General features: G+C 44.5%; 1 protein-coding gene across 3 annotated transcripts; it reads right to left on the bottom strand.

Annotated features, from left to right (window-relative positions):
• Positions 1 to 966: 966 nt before the first annotated feature.
• Positions 967 to 8361, bottom strand: LOC123329251 (zinc finger protein 501). Of its 3 annotated transcripts, none has more exons than XM_044928132.2 (3): positions 8099 to 8361; positions 3861 to 3996; positions 967 to 2452 (listed from the first exon to the last, which is right to left on the bottom strand). In XM_044928132.2, the coding sequence occupies exons 1-3, from the start codon at positions 8135 to 8137 to the stop codon at positions 1428 to 1430; spliced, it is 1200 nt and encodes a 399-aa protein (XP_044784067.1). In that variant the 5' UTR covers positions 8138 to 8361; the 3' UTR covers positions 967 to 1427. The 3 variants fall into 3 exon arrangements, with proteins under 3 accessions (XP_044784067.1, XP_044784073.1, XP_044784069.1); XM_044928138.2 differs by lacking the exon at positions 8099 to 8361 and adding an exon at positions 7744 to 7865; XM_044928134.2 differs by lacking the exon at positions 8099 to 8361 and adding an exon at positions 7669 to 7822.
• Positions 8362 to 13717: the final 5356 nt, after the last annotated feature.

The following is a 13717-nucleotide window of genomic DNA, read 5'->3' as shown; positions in this document are numbered from 1 at the left end:
CTAAGTCGCTTCAGTTGTGTCCAACTCTGTGCGACCCCATAGACGGCAGCCCACCAGGCCTCGCCGTCCCTGGGATTCTCCAGGCAAGAATGCTGGAGTGGGTTGCCATTTCCTCCTCCAATGCATGAAAGTGAAAAGTGAAAGTGAAGTCACTCAGTCGTGTTTGACTCTTAGTGACCCCATGGACTGCAGCCTACCAGGCTCCTCCGTTCATGGCAGGAGAAGCATTTTCATTTCCTCCATCCATTTTCTAGGCAAGAGTACTGGAGTGGGTTGCCATTGCCTTCTCCGAGATTACCTATAAATTCTATCTAAAGAAAAATTTAAAGTGGCTTTCCTCTACCTTCAGGTGCTCAAAAGTTACATTTTAAAATTTATCATTTAATCTAAATCTTCAAACTGTTAGCAGAAAATCTTCAGAGAAATCTTATTTGGGAGGCCAATATATAAAACTAATTAAAGTGAAGCTGTTTTGTTGGTAAGGGACCTAGAGCCCTGAAGCCTCCTTGAGAAACCCTTAAGGCAGTGGTAGGGGTCACACAGGCAAAATGAATGAAGGGAGGTATGTAAGACAATAGGAAGCTGTGCGGCAGTGGGGACCATGTCTCGCTAGACAATAGTCAGCTTTAGTCAATTGTTCCCACATGGGAATGTGGTGCCTGTGTTGCCACATCATGCATTTTTCTAAGAGAATCTGGAAAGTCAGATTTTATGTAAAATCTCTTTAAGTAGTGGCAATAATTTTATATTACCAAGAGATAATCATACTTTGTGAGAAAAATCCATGCACAGGCTAAATAGAACTCATTGGCCTGTTTGCTCTCTCTGGTTTAAGTTGTGAAAGGTCATTGGGAAATTGCAAGATAAATCTTGCTCCACCACCCCTAACCTATCCTACCCATGCAAGTCATAGTTCATTCCAATATCACAAAATGGCTTTTGTAGTACACAATATTTTTAGTGTATATAATTCATAGGCTAATGTATTTTATCAAGCTAACCAAAAACTCATTTTTTTAAAGTGTAGATCAGCTATTAATTCTAAATTCATACTTTAGCCAAAAAAAAAAAAAGGGGGAAGAATGGAAAGGGAAGGAGAAAAGAAACAGTAGTAATCTCTAAAATCTCGTTATATGTCTAACAGAACATTTAGATTGCTGGAGCCACTTGCTTCAGAGAAGAAAAGTTTCAGAATAATGAAATGAACCCTTCCAATGTCCTAGTTCATCACATGATGTGCTTAGTGGCAGAACATCAGTGTCTTGTTTGGTAAACCGTCAGGTGCTTGTCTATTGCAGCTTTTTTAAGTATTTCCGAGTGACTGCTGAAATTGCAATAGTGATCACAGAGTTCCCTACATCTAGCTGTGCTTTTTTGATGTCCCACAGGAATGAGCGTAGATGGAAAATTCTACATAACTCTGGACATTACCAGGGCTTCTCTTCAGTGTGGATTTGCTGATGTACAATGAGGTGTGAGCTCTGCCGGAAAGCTTTTCCACACACATGGCATTCATATGGCTTCTCTCCAGTGTGGATTCTTCGGTGTCCCAGAAGATGCGAGCTATAGCCGAAAGCTTTCCCACACACATCACACTCATAGGGCCTCTCTCCACTGTGCATTCTCTGGTGTCCAACAAGAGCTGAACTATGACTGAAAGCCTTTCCACACTCATCACATTCATATGGTTTCTCCCCACTGTGGCTTCTCTGGTGATGGAAGAGGCCTGAGCTCTGGCTGAAGCTTTTCCCACACTCACTACACTGGTATGGCTTCTCTCCAGTATGAACTCTCTGATGTTGTATCAGATGTGAGCTCAGACAGAAAGCTTTCCCACAGTCGTTGCACTGGTATGGCTTCTCTCCTGTGTGGGTCCTCTGGTGTCGAATAAGGCCCGAGTTGTAATGAAAAGCTTTCCCACAGTCATTACACTGGTATGGTTTCTCTTCTGTGTGGGTCCTCTGGTGTCGAATAAGGCCTGCGCTGTAATGAAAAGCTTTCCCACACTCATTACATTGGAAAGGTTTTTCTCCAGAGTGGATCCTTTGATGCTGAACAAGATGTGCCCTGTAATAAAAGCCTTTCTCACACTCATTACACTGATGTGGTTTTAACTGGCTATGTATTCTCTGATGGTCAGTAAGCTGTGAGCTCTGAATGAAAGTTTTGCCACATACATTACATGAATAGGATCTCTCTCCAGGGTGGATTCTTTTATGTCTAATGAGGCTTGACTTTAGAGTGAATCTTTTCCCACATTCATCACACTTGTATCTCCTCTCATTTGAAGTGTTTCTCTGATATCTTTCCATCCATCCTTTATGTTCTTGGGTTTCTCCACATTCAAAAGCCTCTCCATTGATTTGGTCTGATAACTTTTCTTGGGATTCCATATCTACAGTAAGTTCCTGCTTTATATCCAGTTCTTCTTTCTTTATTCTTATCACATCACCTGAAGTAAAAAACACGGTATTCAAATGTCACTGAAATATATAGGAAATAAAATGAAACATTTATTAGACATACACAGCTTCAATATACTAACAAAATGATTTCACAACATTTGAAGAGGAAATTGGGAGATGGCAAAGGAAGATTAGCAGCCACTGGATGGGGAGGGAGTGATTCAAGAAAAGAGTGGAGAAAAATCAGGGAGGATGAAGAGGGATCCAATGAATAATCACTGTAAACAGTAGAAGAAGATCTCAGATAAGAGTGGGTTCATCAGGGAGGCCACAAGTTGGGTAGAGAGGGATGAAAGAGCAGAAACTGTGGCAGTAACAAAACAAGACAGGAAGCCAGCAGTGGCAGGTATCAAGATGAAACCATGAAACAACTTTGTGCAGAGTGTGCTGAGGAATAATGGGAAGACCTTTAGGAAAATTAAAACACGAGAGATCAGCCAAAGAGAAGTATCACACGTCCAGACATGCAGAACAAGGAGATTAGACTTTAGACACACAGGGTAAAAGAGACAGAAATTGCTTTAGCTCCCAGAGACATTACTCTTCTTACAAAGAATACTGGGAATCTGTCAAACCTGAAACTACACTCTGTGGGTCATTTGAGACTGAGATTCTCAAAAAAACAGCACTAACACAGAGAAGGTTCTTTAGCAGACCCTAGCCTCCCATCTGACCTTATCCAAGGAAAGCATGATCCCATAATTCCTTTGCCTGTCTTTACTACAGAAGTTCCTCTGAGTAGAGTCCCAACAACCCCCACTCTTTCAGGGTGAGAGATGTGGCCACTTCCTCAATGATCAATAGTTTCTGAAAAATAGGTGAGAGATTATCCCATTCAAGCCATGTTCTCCCTGCAGTAATCACATTTTTAGGGCCCAGAGTAAAGGGCAGAATTTATAACCATGTAGAAATGATGCAGGGAAAAGTGGTTTGCTTTGTGTGACAAAGGTGCTAAATGGAGGAAAAGACAGCTTGGAGACAGTCACACTGGCCATCTTTCAAACTCACCAATTTCCTTCCCACTTGATTCTGCACATGCTCTTCTGGCCTATAATGCTTTTTACCTCTACTATTCACTTGGTTGATTCCTATTCTACTTTTAGGATTAGTTACTGTGTTATTTTCTTAAAGAGACCTCTGACATACTCTCTGACCTCTGACCTCTCTCCCCATATACAGTCTATCACAGCATATTTATTTGTGTGGTTATTTTTTAATGCCTCTGTCATCAGATTGTTGTAAGCTCCACGAAAACAGATCATGCCCACTTTGTTTATTACACCCAGTGCTTTGCACAGTGCCTGGAATATAACAGGTATTTAATATACATCTGCTGAATAATGAATACTTCTATGGTCTTCAGGGGAGCTATATGACCTACGTGTCAACACTAACCACAATCCTGTTGGTGTTGAGGGTCCTGAAGCTGGATTTCCATGGTGTGAGGCTGGAGATATGCTGCTTTCTTAGCTGGATCCAGAGGTACCGATGTCTCAGAAAGCACTTCCTGTGTCCAGGCGTGGGTTGAAACCTGAGGATAAACAAGCTCATTTAGGCAACTGAAGGGCCCAGAGAGTAAATGATCCCCAGAGATCCCAAAAGGGACCAGCCTGGATGCCCACTTCCCAACTCTGTCCCCACTGAGCATAGGGCCCTTTCCTATCTGCTGGCCTGATTAATCTAACTTCCTTTCCAGATTTTCCAGCATAGCAACTGTCTCCTCCCCACTCTCTGGACTGCTTCTGTATCCAGTCCTGCAGTTCCTCAGGCAGTATGGTTGAGCTGTGCCAGCACCACCAAGTCCAACGTCTGCTCCTTGGTGGGTATCTCAGGCCTTAACCGCTCATAGCAGAATACCCAGAGCTGGCACAAGACTGCAAAGGGCCAAGGAGTCTCTTGGTAGCAGAACTATGGGAAGCGGTGGTGGAATAACTCCTGGTTGTTTTGGCTGCTCTCTTTTGGGCCAGATCTCTTATTCCCAGCATGCCCTTTTTTATTAGTTACTTCAAAGAGCCCTTACTGACTCTTCAGGAACCTCTAGAAGGAAAACAGTGGCCATTCTTGCTCCAATGGGCCAAGAGGAGGATTGTTGCTACAAGTGTTATCCTTTAGGGCACACTCCTGGGGTTACAGAAACCACAATTAAAAAGATAGGAAGGCTGATTCAACATTTGAGCTCACACACTAAGTTTAATCTTTCTGTTCTAGAAGAAAAAGGAAGCTCAACCCCAAATTAAAGGGAATTCAATAAAGAAAATGTAAAAAATAAAAGTTTAAGGCAATTCATACCTTTTTCTAAATAGGAAAAGGAATGTTTGTCAAGAGACAGCATTTTTGACAATACTGGGAATATTGTTGGATGCCTTATATCCTCCAAATAACAGCAAAACAATTAGTTGATATGACCAAGCTAAGTTTATTCTTATGAGAGATGGAGAGCACTTTGATAGTCTTGCTAGTACCTCCTAGGGGAGAAGGTAATGCAGAATATTTATGAGGTTTGGGGGGCTTACAGCAGATCTTTCAAGGCAGGATAAGGATTGGGCAAGGATAGTAATACAGTAGTATAGGTGAAGATTTTCAGTTGAAGGTTTTGAAAAGTCTAAATCCTATATATTGAAAGTTGAAGTGTTTGATGTTCACATAAATGGACTGAGGGGCAAGTTGTTAAAACACATAATTATCAGCAACTCTTTTCGGGCAAGTAAAGTTATGTTGATAAAGAAACAGAATAGTGAAGTCACACTTAGGGAAGACAGTTGAATACTAAAATTATTTTAGTGTAGGTAGCAGGCTGTGTGGGTGTAGATGCTTTCAGTTTTTCATGTAATAGACTTAAGCAGGGCCTATGGGTTTAGGGAAATGTGGACTAACAATCGATTAGCATGGTGGGCAGTGATTAAGAGCATAGGCTTTGGATTCCAAAAGACCTCGGCTTGAATCCTGTCATGTTTTCTAATATGAATATGTGGTAGCTTAACATCTCCAAATTTTTCCCCTCTGTAAAAATACCTTAGTGCCAGGAGCCGGCATATTGCATATTGAGTGCAGCACTTTCCACAGCATCATCTTTCAGGATCTGGAATAGCTCAACTGGAATTCTATCACTGCCGGGAGCCAGCGTGAGGAACTCCGCCCATGACAAAGGTCATGAGGAAGGAGGCTCGGCATACGCAAAGGCGGGATCGAGCCTCAGGAGTCCCCCTGGAAATTCTCGAGCATCTACCCCCCAAACCAGAGTCTGCCTACTTTCTGCTTTTTGCTTTCACCTACACCTCTGACTTTACGGGGGGGGGGGGGGGGTGTCCCCCACTACCTATCTCTGAAAAAAGAGTTAGCTTACAGCTCCAGTTAATAATTCCTGGGTGTGACAGTGTTTCAACCTACAAACTCCTTTGGAAATCCTCTAGCCTGCCTGAATAGGTTTTTCAGGCCACATGTGATTGTTCAGAGCCTCCCAACTGTGAGAGGCAGGAGATGTTCTAAACTGCCTAAACACAGATTCCTTTGAGTAGTTAAAAGACTGATTAGAAATTGTATTGGTGAAGGGTTTTTCACTTGTTGGGCCAATGTTTGCTGCTAAGTCTCCACACTCCTTACCTACTGTGTCCTTGGCAGTGTATTGATTGATATAATGGGTGTATAGAAATGTAAAATGCAGCTTTGTCCAATGCTTTTTAGGAGGCTGGTGCCTGACTTTGGAATAATCACCTTTGGAGAAAAATAAGTTTCTTAAAATGTTAACAGGCCTCCTGGCCAGAAGATGATGTCAATCACCTGAACTTTTGCATATGATAAGTTTGAAAGCCTGGCTTAGATTAGAACCAGGAACTGCTGTCCTTGCAGGACTCCACCCCTCCCCCCATTATCCTCTATGCATAACTTAAGGTATAAAAACTACTTTGGAAAATAAAGTGCGGGCCTTGTTCACTGAAACTTGGTCTCCCCATGTCACTCTCTCTCCCAAATTCTGGCTGAGTCTCCATCTGGAGCGCGGAACCCACCATGCTTGCTAATTATGCCTGGGCTTCTAAGATCCGACCGGGGAGGCCTCAGTGTCTCCTCTCCTTCGGGAGAACGGAAGGACGCCTGCGGCCTACGTAAGTGGTGCAAACTTCTTGTCTTGAAGTTTTATTGGTCTCCCGCGTAAACCAAGCTACTCAGCCTCTTTTCTCCACTGAATTTTCCTACTGAGCTATCCTCATTCTATTACTCTTTGTATCCTTAATTAATGTGTAATTAAGCAGTTGTTTCCTGACCCTCGCCTATGCCGTCTCTCCTTCGAATACCCTGGATCAGCCGGGGCTGGACCCCGCCACCTTAGAAGCTTTTAAACAATGTTTTATTTTGAAATAATGTTAAACTTACTAAAAATTTTTCAAAAAAGGTACACAACAGTCCCTATAACCTTCACTCAGCTTCCCCTAATATTAACATCTTATATAACCACAGCACAATTCCAAAACCAGAAAAATGTTACAATGCGATTAACTGAACAGCAGACCTTATTATATAGCGTCTTTTTGAGAATAAATTAAATTCAGTGTCTGGCACTTAGTAAGACCTCAGTTTAGAGTGCTGCAGTTACCACTGTGACTTGGTCACCCAGCCGCTGGCTCCAGGCATGACGCCTCGAGCTCAGGTACACTTCTAGGGTTCCGGACACAGAACAGAGGACCACGTAAGGAGGCCCTCTAGTGCCTTCTCTGCACCTAGCATCTTTTACTCACTGGGCAGCTTTGGTAAACACCTCCACTTTCCCAGCCGTAGGAGAAAGACTGTTTCAGGAATAACTCAAGATAAAGGATATGGAGCCCGCTTACACGTGTTGTCTTCTACTAGTTTAAATCTTCGAGCGAATAAGACAATATAGTAAGTTAACCAGCCAGACTACAAACCCCTTTCCAGTTTACCGCACCGGCAAATCACGGTGCCCCAGCCTTGGAAAATGTTGACTGTCTGTGTATCCTTTAAGCCACAAGGACCTGGCTGATCATAAAAGGCTTCCGGGAGTAGGCGGCCGAGTAGGACAAACGGATGGCCCCCATAGAACTCGTGTTAACATCAGTGAGCCAGGAGTCCGAGTCTTACAAACTTTCTGGAGCGCCGGCCGGCATAGGGGCGGGCTCCTGTGGAGTCTCCGCCGGCACTTCCAGCGCCGGCAGAGCAAGGCAGTGACTCCCCCGACCCGCGCCCGACCGACCTGGGTGTCCCGCCGCGACGTCCGGCTGTCTTTCCGCCAGTCTTATCCTGGCCCAAGGGAGGCGGCCGCACTTACCGATCCAGCACCTCGGAGCCTCAGACCTGCCGCCAGCGGAAGTGCGTCCGCGAACCCTGCCCGGCCGTGCGCCCCCGCTTCCGGCGGCTTCGGAGGAAAGGTCCGAGCTGTTTAGTGTGGCCGAGACCCCCGCGAGGTCTGCACATGGGGACACCTATGTCTGTGGCTTTTTGATTCATAACTCTCCTCCTCTTAAAAAGAGGATCTGAACGCCAGCTCCGCGGCTTTGAGTTCCTAGGCCCTGTCCTGTTCGGGGCGGCGGGCGGGGACATTCCCAGGCGTGCTTCCCCTCCGACCACCACTCCCCCGTTCCTATTCACTGACCCGAGTACTCGCGTCCTCCCTGCCAGCCTACCTCTCTGGACAGCATCCGCCACTCCGTCCCGACCTCCATCAACTTGAATATATTTACCAGGCAGACACATCACTCAACCAGAATGTGTCCGCAGCATTGCCATCAGCACAATCGCTCAGTCTTGATCCGCAAGGAGAGGAAAGGAAAGGAGAAGGATTAAGGCTCATTGATGAGAACGGTGTTGTTCGTTCAATTTACAACCCGGAAACAAGCAAAGAGCAAAGTGATCTGCCCAAGTTTGCACAGCCAGGGACAGGATGCGCACCACGCATGCGTGACCCAGACCTGTCCTGGGATCCCTACAACGTGGCCACAGTGACGGCTGCAAAGCCAGAGACCACTGCTGCTCAAATTAAAATGACAGTTTTCAGGCTTAATGTGTGACATTTAAACAGGAAACTGTTACAGACCTTTTTCAGCTGTATGCAATGTAATGTTGCTTAGGAGCTGTTCAGTACTATAACACGTGCCAGGAGTACAGCGAAAGTATAGGAAGGAGATGGTTCTTGGCTTAAGAAGCTTACAGTCCAGCTGGGGACACGGACTAGATAGTGCTTAGAAACTTCTGATATGGAGTTGGGCAAGTTGTATTGGCTGAGAAGGCAATGGAACCCCACTCCAGTACTCTTGCCTGTAAAATCCCATGGACGGAGGAGCCTGGTAGGCTGCAGTCCATGGGGTTGCTAAGAGTCGGACACGACTGAGGGACTTCACTTTCACTTTTCCCTTTCATGCATTGGAGAAGGAAATGGCAACCCACTCCAGTGTTCTTGCCTGGAGAATCCCAGGGACGGGGGAGCCTCGTAGGCTACCGTCTATGGGGTCACACAGAGTTGGACACGACTGAAGTGACTTAGCATAGCATAGCATAGCATAAGTTGTATTGGAATCCTGAGTTCTCCGGAGTATGAGCTAAACTTTAATAAACCCATTTCTTCTACAAATTAGAGATACTAGTAATTCGCAGGAGTACTGTTGTCAGGTTGGTTTATTTCTTTCTCTGGACGGACTGAAGAGTTCAAAGCAACAGGCAAGTTACAGCTCAGTTCAGCTCAAGCAGATAGATGTTTTATTAGACTCAAACTCTCAAAACACAGGAGCAGGTCGCCTCCACATACTCCTTATGTATATTACCTGTTCAGTCATGTCTGACTCTTTGCGACTCCATGGACTGTCCCTGCCAGGCTCCTCTGTCTATGGAATTCTCCAGGAAAAAATAATGGAGTGAGTTGCCACTCCCTTCTCCAGGAGATCTCCCAGACCCAAGGATCTAACTCAGGAATCTGCACGGCAGGTAGATTCTTTACCATCTGTGCCATCAAGGAAGTGCATATTCCTTGGCTTCCCCTCTTTTGTACTTCCTGTCTCTTCTTTTGGTTATGCCCTGTGCAAAATAGGGCTTGTCAGAGATCAGATCAGATCAGATCAGTCGCTCAGTCGTGTCTGACTCTTTGCGACCCCATGAATCGCAGCACGCCAGGCCTCCCTGTCCATCACCAACTCCTGGAGTTCACTGAGACTCACGTCCATCAAGTCAGTGATGCCATCCAGCCATCTCATCCTCTGTTGTCCCCTTCTCCTCCTGCCCCCAATCCCTCCCAGCATCAGAGTCTTTTCCAATGAGTCAACTCTTCGCATGAGGTGGCCAAAGTACTGGAGTTTCAGCTTTAGCATTATTCCTTCCAAAGAAATCCCAGGGCTGATCTCCTTCAGAATGGACTGGTTGGATCTCCTTGCAGGGCTTGTACCTGCCACCAATCAATGAAAAGGAATGCAAATAGGCATATGCTCAAGGTCAATTGACATTTGCAAGTTATATAACAGCACATCTGTTTTATCTGTCTTCCCATAATTCAGTCTGTTATAATCAGATGTATATATGTGTAGAATATTTATGAACCCTTAATGGGCTGTATATTGTCACCCTGCTTATTGAACTTCTATGTAGAGTACATCATGAGAAACGCTGGGCTGGAAGAAACACAAGCTGGAATCAAGATTGCTGGGAGAAATATCAATAACCTCAGATATGCAGATGACACCACCCTTATGGCAGAAAATGAAGAGGAACTAAAAAGCCTTTTGATGAAAGAGGAGAGTGAAAAAATTGGCTTAAAGCTCAACATTCAGAAAACGAAGATCATGGCATCTGGTCCCATCACTTCATGGCAAATAGATGGGGAAACAGTGGAAACAGTGTCAGACTTTATTTTTTGGGGCTCCAAAATCACTGCAGATGGTGACTGCAGCCAGGAAATTAAAAGACGCTTACTCCTTGGAAGGAACGTTATGACCAACCTAGATAGCATATTCAAAAGCAGAGACATTACTTTGCTAACAAAGGTCCGTCTAGTCAAGGCTATGGTTTTTCCAGTGGTCATGTATGGATGTGAGAGTTGGACTGTGAAGAAAGCTGAGCACCTAAGAATTGATGCTTTTGAACTGTGGTGTTGGAGAAGACTCTTGAGAGTCCCTTGAACTGCAAGGAGATCCAACCAGTCCATCCTAAAGGAGATCAGTCCTGGGTGTTCATTGGAAGGACTGATATTGAAGCTGAAACTCCAATACTTTGGCTACCTCAGGCGAAGGGTTGACTCATTGGAAAAGACCCTGATGCTGGAAAGGAATGAAGGCGGGAGGAGAAGGGGATGACAGAGGATGAGATGGCTGGATGGCATCACCGACTCGATGGGCATGAGTTTGAGTGAACTCTGGGAGTTGGTGATGGACAGGGAGGCCTGGCATGCTGCGATTCATGGGGTCGGAAAGAGTCGGACAGGACTGAGCCACTGAACTGAACTGAACTGAATGGGCTCCTAACTGCATAAAGTTACTCAAGGAATTCCTTGTAGTTAGTTTGTATCCACTGTATACCTAAGGCTCCTGTTCAGGAATTGGAAAAATCTCTGTGGTTATTTTGTAGCATATCTGGAGCTCTCCCGGGTGTGTCTGGGAAGAGGTTTAGAGGTCTCTACAGGATACTGAACTGAACTGAACAGGATACTAGTTTGTATCCTTTTCAGCAAGGGCAACCCTCCTGTCAGGAATTAGGAAATATTACACTGCAATGTTACAATGCAACACGTAGTAACATCCTGTTTTCATAAGAATTACAATAAAAACCATTTAGTAATTCGATTTCTTACCTTTAGGCAAGAATTCTTATTATTTTATTCTAGGCAGCGAGTGAGTGAACTTCTTGAAACTACTGGAAAAAAGTCAGACTCTTCATTTTTGTTATTCCTGCACCTTTGTCTTAAACAGAGTGGCAATTCATTTGTTGCATAATAAAGTTTAATTGTTGCGAGTGGCACAGAGAATGAGTGCCTCAAAACTTCTTTGGTAGACACCACAAAAGGTTTCTTTAAGAAAATTAGGACCCCAGGGAGAGAACATAATCTTCTGGAAAAATCCAACAGCTGATGGGCTGTAACTTGTACAGAATGCTTCCACTCTGCAGGCTTTTTCAGTTGGTAAATGGAGTAGGAAATAGGTGTTGGGGGGAAATTTTTTCTTTGTACATTTCTAAGTTCTTTGGTTGGTCTTATAGTTGACATAAAACATTCTCAGGAGAAAAATCAAATTTTGTATGTATAGGAGCCCTGAAAATAAGAGGGGCTTATATGCCATCCTGACTTAATGAATGGAATAGGAGTCTGGGCTTCAAAGGGCAGGAGGGTAATTTACAGGATAAGGAGAGCAGATGTTTGGTAACTTGGTGTTTGCTGTGCCGTATATATATAGATCTTTCAGATTTAAAAAGTCATCTCTGGTAATAACTCTTTTTTTTTTTTTTTTTTTTTAGCATAAGCTCCCTATCTAAATTCTTTCAAGTAGTTAAGGGAGAGGTAAAAGTATTTCCTGAGTCTTCCAGGTTGATAGATTTCAACTCAAAATAATTCACATTCCAAAGTGGCACAGGAGAAGGCAATGGCAACCCACTCCAGTACTCTTGCCTAGAGAATCCCATGGACAGAGGAGCCTGGTAGGCTACAGTCCATGGGGTCGCTAAGAGTCAGACACGACTGAGCGACTTCACTTTCACTTTTCACTTTCATGCATTGGAGAAGGAAATGGAAACCCACTCCAGTGTTCTTGCCTGGGGAATCCCAGGGACAGGGGAGCCTGGTGGGCTGCCGTCTATAGGGTTGCACAGAGTTGGACACAACTGAAGCGACTTAGCAGCAGCAGCAGCAAAGTGGCACATTTCAGAGTAGTCTTGTTCTCTCGTTCATACTCACTTTTGAGTCTTGCTGAATTCCCACAAATTATGGGTCCACTGGAATTCTGTGCTCATGGGGGATTATAAATGCTACACATGAATGGGGGCAAATCCTCTGCTCAGGCACATGCTCTGTTGTCCTACAAGTTAAAAGTTTAACTTTATGTTAAGAATTTCAAGACTGTGACAACAGGGCATTAAACCAAGCTCATGACTTTCTGAAAGCAGGATATTTCTGAGCTCTAAGGCACTGTGTGACTGCATAAGTCAGCTTTGAAGCTAGTACCACACATCTAGCAGACACAGTGGGGAACCTTACAAGGGAGAAAATTGTGGAGCAGGCTTCAAAGAGATGGGTGACAAATGTGGGAAAAATTTCACCTGGAATTCACAGGTTCTGGTTACAGCCTGGAAACAAGATATGGTAGGATTGTGATAGACTTAATGAATGAACTAGAGTTAATACCATTGAAAGACATCTTAGAGAACAATTCCCAGGGCACAGAATACAGAAAGAGTGAACACAGTCTTATTCCATCCTCAAGAGGAAGTAAAAACACAGTGACTATCATATCCAGTCAGGGTGAGTAGAGATTTGCATTCTGCAACCTGCTTCCATGGTAGTATGGATGCTTGTCTCTCTGGCTAGGACTTTCATTCCCCGATGTTCCCCTATTTAATCACACTTGCGGTCCTGTTTCATCAAGTTCTTTCTCTAAATCCTCCAACATGATCACTGGCTCCTTGTCATCCTTTGGCTGGTGTTCTGACATCCAGGCCTGGCGCTCCTGGGGCAGGCTGATCAGGAACTGCTCCAGCACTAGCAGCTCCAGGATCTGTTCCCTGGTGTGGCATCATTCATTGATGGCAAAGTTTCCAGAGTTGGTTCAGAGCCTCACAGTGTCAAGGTGCCTCCAGGTAACAGAAATGCCTAAAGTTCTGACTAGCAGCTACCTCCTGGTTGTTACATTTCCTCCCATGTTGCCTATATTCATGGCCCCGAGTGTTGCCCTCTTCTTTCACTGTCGGAGACTTTTATGTTCCCTTTGATATTCAATAGAGAAGACTGCAGCCAATGCAGCTTCTTTTATTGCACAGGCTCTAGGGCACACAGGCTTCAGTAGCTGTAGCATGTAGGATTGGTAGTTGTGGGGCACAGGCTTAGCTGTTCCGTGGCATGTGGGACCTTCCCAGACCAGGGATTAAACTGGTGTCTCTTGCATTGCAACATGGATTCTTAACCACAGGACCACCAGGGAAGCCCTGGCGCCATTTCTAAGGTGAAATACATCATTATTAATTTAGAGAAATGCCTACTGAAATCTTTAGCTGAGGTGAAAGATTAGTCATCTTGAAAACCACTGAATGAACCACTAAAATGTTAATTCAATGAACCA

This window comes from Bubalus bubalis, chromosome 2, assembly GCF_019923935.1.
Source record: "Bubalus bubalis isolate 160015118507 breed Murrah chromosome 2, NDDB_SH_1, whole genome shotgun sequence".
Classification (NCBI taxonomy): domain Eukaryota; kingdom Metazoa; phylum Chordata; class Mammalia; order Artiodactyla; family Bovidae; genus Bubalus; species Bubalus bubalis.
This window is presented reverse-complemented; position numbering and strand designations above follow the sequence as displayed.